Source organism: Lagopus leucura, unplaced genomic scaffold (genome assembly GCF_019238085.1).
Source record: "Lagopus leucura isolate 7727_CA_CO unplaced genomic scaffold, USGS_WTPT01 Super-Scaffold_100038, whole genome shotgun sequence".
Lineage (NCBI taxonomy): Eukaryota > Metazoa > Chordata > Aves > Galliformes > Phasianidae > Lagopus > Lagopus leucura.
In genome coordinates, this window is record NW_024962287.1 from 3,411,918 (window position 1) to 3,417,091 (window position 5,174).

A 5,174-nucleotide genomic window follows, 5' to 3' on the forward strand; every position below is an offset into this window, starting at 1 on the left:
CTCTAGCAGCAACCAGGAGCAGACTCACTGTCTGTGCTCACTGTGCTCACTGCAGTTTGCTGACAGAAGCCTGCTGCTTTCTTTTTTTTTTTGCTTTTTTTGTTTCCCCTCCCCATGAACGTGAGGTGTCTGAGAGCAGGCAGTTCCCAGAGCGACTGTTTGCTGTCATGTTGAAATGCATCTGAGATTGACAAAGTTCCCTCCACTCCAGGGGCGTTACACAACTCCCAGCCTTATAAATCCAGGATTTCCCTCTTCTCTATCTCCCTACAGCCCTTCTGGTGGTGGGACACCCACCCACATTCACCCATGAGGATCCTCCAGCTGGTCTTTGCCATCGTTGTCATTCTCCTCCTCCAGGATGCACCTGGTAAGGACCAAATATTTGCAGAGGTTTGTGTAGGATGGTGGAGAGATAAGAGACAGGACTCGATCCCCAGGTAGAAGCAGTCAAGTCAAGTCAAGTCGAGTCTGACACGACTCTTGCTTCCAAGGAACAAATTTGTTCTCTACAAAGCAGAGAGAACACCATGACAAACAAAAAGCAATTTTTGCAAAAAGCAAAGGAAGGAAAGCGGGGAGAAAGACTGAAAGGTCATTTTTTTTGTTTTGCTTTGTCTCAGTTCTTCTGGGATTCTGTTTTAATAGGGAAGTCTTCCTTAGCTGTGCTGTTTGACTGGTTGCTTGTATATAGAATCATAGAGTTGTTTGAGTTGGAAGGGACCTCTAAAGGCCCATCTGGTCCAACTCCCCTGCCCTGAACAGGGGCACCCACAGCTCCATCAGTGCTCAGAGCCCATCCAGCCTGACCTTGGCTGTCTGCAGGGATGGGGCACTGCCATCTCTCTGGGCAAATGCACACGTTAGGAGCTCAGGTCTCACCCAGCCATAGGGTCACCGTGGTATTACGAGGACTGTGATGATGTAACCCCTATAGAAACCAACTCTGATAATCAAGAAGAGGAGATTTATTGATGTGGTGTGTCTACACTCCCATTTAGTTAACTTAAGTCCTAAGGATAAAAGGAGGGAGAAGGACTTGTCCACTCCCTGATGTTGCATACCCATCAGTGCATTCCTCTCCAGAATCTCCAAGCCTGGTGTTCCTATTCTGTGTAAAGACATTGCCCAAGGGATCCACTTCACCTGACACATCCAACCCACAGCTGCCCATCTTGCCTAGGTTTAGCTGTTAAGATGTGTGCTGTGTTTGATGTTCAGGTCCCAAGCACTTACCATGAAGCTCCCTGTTCCAACTGCAGGTGTTGGTTGCTCACCCAGTATCACCAGTACGGTTCTGTTTGGGTTCCCAGCCCCTTAAGCAGCTCACCCATGCCCTTTGCCTCTGCAGCAAGAGGTTTTTCAGATAGCCAGCTGTGCAGGAACAACCATGGCCACTGCCGGAGGCTCTGCTTCCACATGGAGAGCTGGGCTGGGAGCTGCCTGAACGGCCGCCTGCGCTGCTGCAGGTGACAGAGATTGCACTGGGATGGACCAGCACTGCAGGGGCCACGCAGTCAGGACCATATGCAGGAGCTGCTCTCGGACACCATGGCTACATCCACATCTGATTTTGTCTGCCACCAATAAACCACTGAGTTTTCAATGTCTTTCTGCATCTGGACCTTCCTTCATAATGCTTGGGGTTTGCTTTGTTTGCTCACACAGAGGCATTTAAGGATGCTTGGGTTGCACCCAAACCATCTGGGCATCCTGCTGTGTGTGTCCCATTTTGGCCAGGGCTTGGACCTGAGGTCCCTTCCCACCTCAACCTTTCCATGATTCTGTGGATCAGTGATTCTGTGATTTCACTCATGTGAAATCTTGCTGACACAGTAGGAGAGTTAAATAAAAAGACAAGTTCCCCATGCAGCTGGTGATAAAAACCAGCTGGAGGAGTTCTTCCAGCCTCATTTGCTGGCAGGAGATTGCCCAGGTTGTCTGTGTTTGTGAGTATGGGGCAGAAGAAGGGGGCTGAAGCCACCAACCAGACTTTGGATGGGCTCTGGGTGCTGACACGTGCAAAGCACTTGATGTGGGGGATGAATGAACAGATGAAAAAATGCCGTTTGAAGAGAAAAAAAAAAATTCCAGTTATGTCAGGCTTGGTGACAGCAGGTGGCAGTCCCAGCCTGCTTCTCTGCTTCTGCTGCGGAAGGGAAGGGAAGGGAAGGGAAGGGAAGGGAAGGGAAGGGAAGGGAAGGGAAGGGAAGGGAAGGGTCCTGATGTACAGAGCTGAATGGTGGCTGGAGAAGGGACAGCTGGCATGGACAGTAGGCCTTGGAGTTTTTTAGGGTGAGAAAAAATAAGTTCCTGTATTTCATATTCTAACATAACATGAGGGGTATCGCTGCCTCATCTGGTGGGTGGAAGTATGAATGGGAATAGGCCAGATGCATTAACATCAGGGAGAAAATCTGGTCAGCTGTTGATGCAGGAAGAAATAGAGCTGCTCACCATGAAGTGCTCTGCAGCAGGACTCATGGGAGCAGAGCATCACTTAGGAGAGGAATTAAATCAATGCGTGACAGGGCACCCATAACCTTTGGGGCTGGGAATACCCCAGACTTGCCCCCCTTGATCCATGGCTGCAAATAGGATGCCTTTATGCCTTTACAGTGAGGGTGGTGAGGCACTGGCACAGGTTGCCCAGAGATGTGGTGTCCATGGAGACTTTCAAGGCAAGGCTGGACCAGACCTTGGGCAACCTGATCCAGCTGTGGCGTCCCTGTGCATTGCAGGGCAGTTGGACTAGATGGCCTTCAGAGGTCTCTTCCAACTCTAAGGATTCTATGATTCTTTATGCCTCCTGGTCTCAGGATGCTGCTCCTCTCTTCTGAGTGACAGTGCAGCTCCTCAGGGAGCTGGGATAGCTCAGCCAGAGGTTAGCAGCCACTCTGGCTCACCCAGGCCCCATGGAGCAGATAAGGCTCTCCTTGATAACAAGACCTGCCAGCAGCAAGCCTCCAGTTTTCCACCTTTTTGAAGTCTGCCTGGTGAGGCTGTGCAGAACTTTGTCCGCTTGCCAAAGTAACCAACTTCCAGCTCCAGCCTTCTTCTTCCCTCCTTTCCCTGCTCTTCCTCCTCGCTCCTCCATGCACACGCTGCTCCATGAGGCCGATAGGGACTCTAGGGGGGGAGTGAGGGGCTGATGTCATCTGTTTTTGGCTCTGTAGAGGAGAAGACAGTGTCGGAGGAGGTGAGGGTCGACACGTCTGCCTCTACCCAGCCTGGCGCCGGGAGCAACTGGGAGCCTTCCTCCCGCAGCCGCCTCCACTCCTTATCAGGGCAGGATGACATTGCGGGGACCCGAGTGGGGAAGAAGGTGGGAGAGCTGAATGGGAGCCTTGTGAGAAGGGTGTGTGTGTGTGTGTGTGTGTGTGTGTGCTGGAAACAGCTCCTGGCAGGAGCCAAGGGGGGAAATAGCTTGCAGCAGGATGGAGCCTGCTATCAGCTATGTGCTGGAGTCAATGAGGCTCCTGCTGAGGTTAACCTCTCCCATCCTGGGCAGGCAAGCTGGAAAATTCTATGTGGTTGTCTGTGAAGGGTTAAAAGATCCCCTGTGCCATTCAAGGAGGAGGATGAGCCCTACGAGCAGAGGGAGGGAGGTGACAACCTCTATTCCTTACCCAAAGTGTGGGGTATGCATACAGGGCTGGCTGTGACTGTACTGGGAAGATGGGAACTGTTGTGAGATGGAGCAAAGGGTCCTCCTCCAAAGGATTTTGACATTTTTCTACCCAATTCTGAAGAGAAAATTTTATTGTCCATGGAACAGCAATGATATTTAACGTCACCCACTCTTTTCTTCTCTCCCTAAGAAATAAGGTTTGATCATAGAGTCTTAGAATGTTAGAATCATCAAAAAAAGAATGATTGAACCACTGAATCATCAAATCATCAAGTCACCGAATCACAGAATGGCTTGGGTTGGAAGAAACCTTAAGGCCATCCAGTTCCAACCCCTCTGTCATGGGCACAGTTGCCACCCACTGGATCATGTTGCCCAGGGCCCCTTCCAGAAAAGATCAAAGAATGAAGCATTTTTAGGTAAACCCAGAATCAAACTGTGCCTCCTCTCTCGTACAACACATCTTCAGGGAGGGAAAAGCCTGGTGGGAGGTGGGAGATGCAGCCCAAAGAGGGAGATGGATCCGTAGTGCCTTGACCTCCAAACATTTCTGACTGTGTCAGAGAAAAGCATGTCACTTGGTCACAGCTGATGTCTCAGAGTGTAATAAAGTACATTTTCCAGGCATAAATAAATGACTTCATCCTCCTGGCAAGGTGCTCTGGGCCACGTGGAGGAAAAACAGTGCAGGAGCACTGCAGCTCCCTGAGGATGGAACCGATGGGACAGCTCCAAGGCAAACACCACAGGCAGCATCCAGGCTGCAAATCTGGGATTTGGCTTTCCAGGATTTGGCTGCCAAAACGTGTGGCTCTTGGTCTGGATATACCCTGGGATGAAAGGCAGAGCTGAAAGTTCTGGGGGAAGGCTTTGCATCCCAGATGTGGGATGGTAGGTGAGCCCTTCCTCTACTCCATCCTCCTTTCCCCAGGGTCTCCACCAAGCAGCCCTTTTCCAACCCTAAACTTTCAGTGCTGCACACAGAAGAGCAGGACCCTTCCCCAAGCCTGGGAGGGACGTGAAAGCTGTCAGGAGGCTTTATTGTCCAGATCTTCAGGCTGCTATCAGCAACTCCCACACGCTGGAAGTGAGATATGTGTGACAACATTTTTTCCGTTGGCAAGCTTATCGTTGCTGAGAAGAGGGGAAGGGATTGGGGAGGGCAATGGAGAGAAGGGGGGAAAGGAAGGGAGGTGGATAGGTACGAATGCCCTCCTTCTCCATCCTTCGTTCACCCCGTGCTCCCCAGACCTATGAAAGGAGAGGAAAACACGTTTTTGGAGGAGCACATTGGCAACAGAGTTATGTCAGACCTACAGCCTGCTGGCCCAGTAGGGACTATACCAAATTCCTTGGGTAAGATTCTGAAACTCTCTTCCTGAAAACGTATCTCTTAATTCATATGGGTATACGTACAAATGGAAAGACTTTCTGGAGGGATATTGGCTGGGCTAGCAAGACCTCACGGGGTATGATCCCAGTTGTCAACTGCACGTTGTATCTCATCATGTTTTTGCAGTGATCAGATTGTTAGGCTCTGGGA

The 5,174-nt window shown here is 50.6% G+C and overlaps 1 protein-coding gene across 1 annotated transcript; it reads left to right on the forward strand.

Moving 5' to 3' along the window:
• Nucleotides 1-276: 276 nt before the first annotated feature.
• Nucleotides 277-4,653, forward strand: LOC122186687 (gallinacin-13). The gene is made up of 3 exons (XM_042883548.1): nucleotides 277-370; nucleotides 1,352-1,469; nucleotides 4,563-4,653. The coding sequence occupies exons 1-3, from the start codon at nucleotides 310-312 to the stop codon at nucleotides 4,651-4,653; spliced, it is 270 nt and encodes an 89-aa protein (XP_042739482.1). The 5' UTR covers nucleotides 277-309.
• Nucleotides 4,654-5,174: the final 521 nt, after the last annotated feature.

What these genes read in the sequence shown, in the direction of transcription:
- LOC122186687 (XM_042883548.1), top strand. Translation starts at nt 310, where the DNA reads ATGAGGATCCTCCAGCTGGTCTTTGCCATCGTTGTCATTCTCCTCCTC. An exon ending in CCTCCTCCAGGATGCACCTG is followed by an intron (nt 371 to 1,351) that starts GTAAGGACCAAA and finishes TTGCCTCTGCAG; the next exon opens with CAAGAGGTTTTTCAGATAGC. An exon ending in GGCCGCCTGCGCTGCTGCAG is followed by an intron (nt 1,470 to 4,562) that starts GTGACAGAGATT and finishes TCCTTTCCCCAG; the next exon opens with GGTCTCCACCAAGCAGCCCT.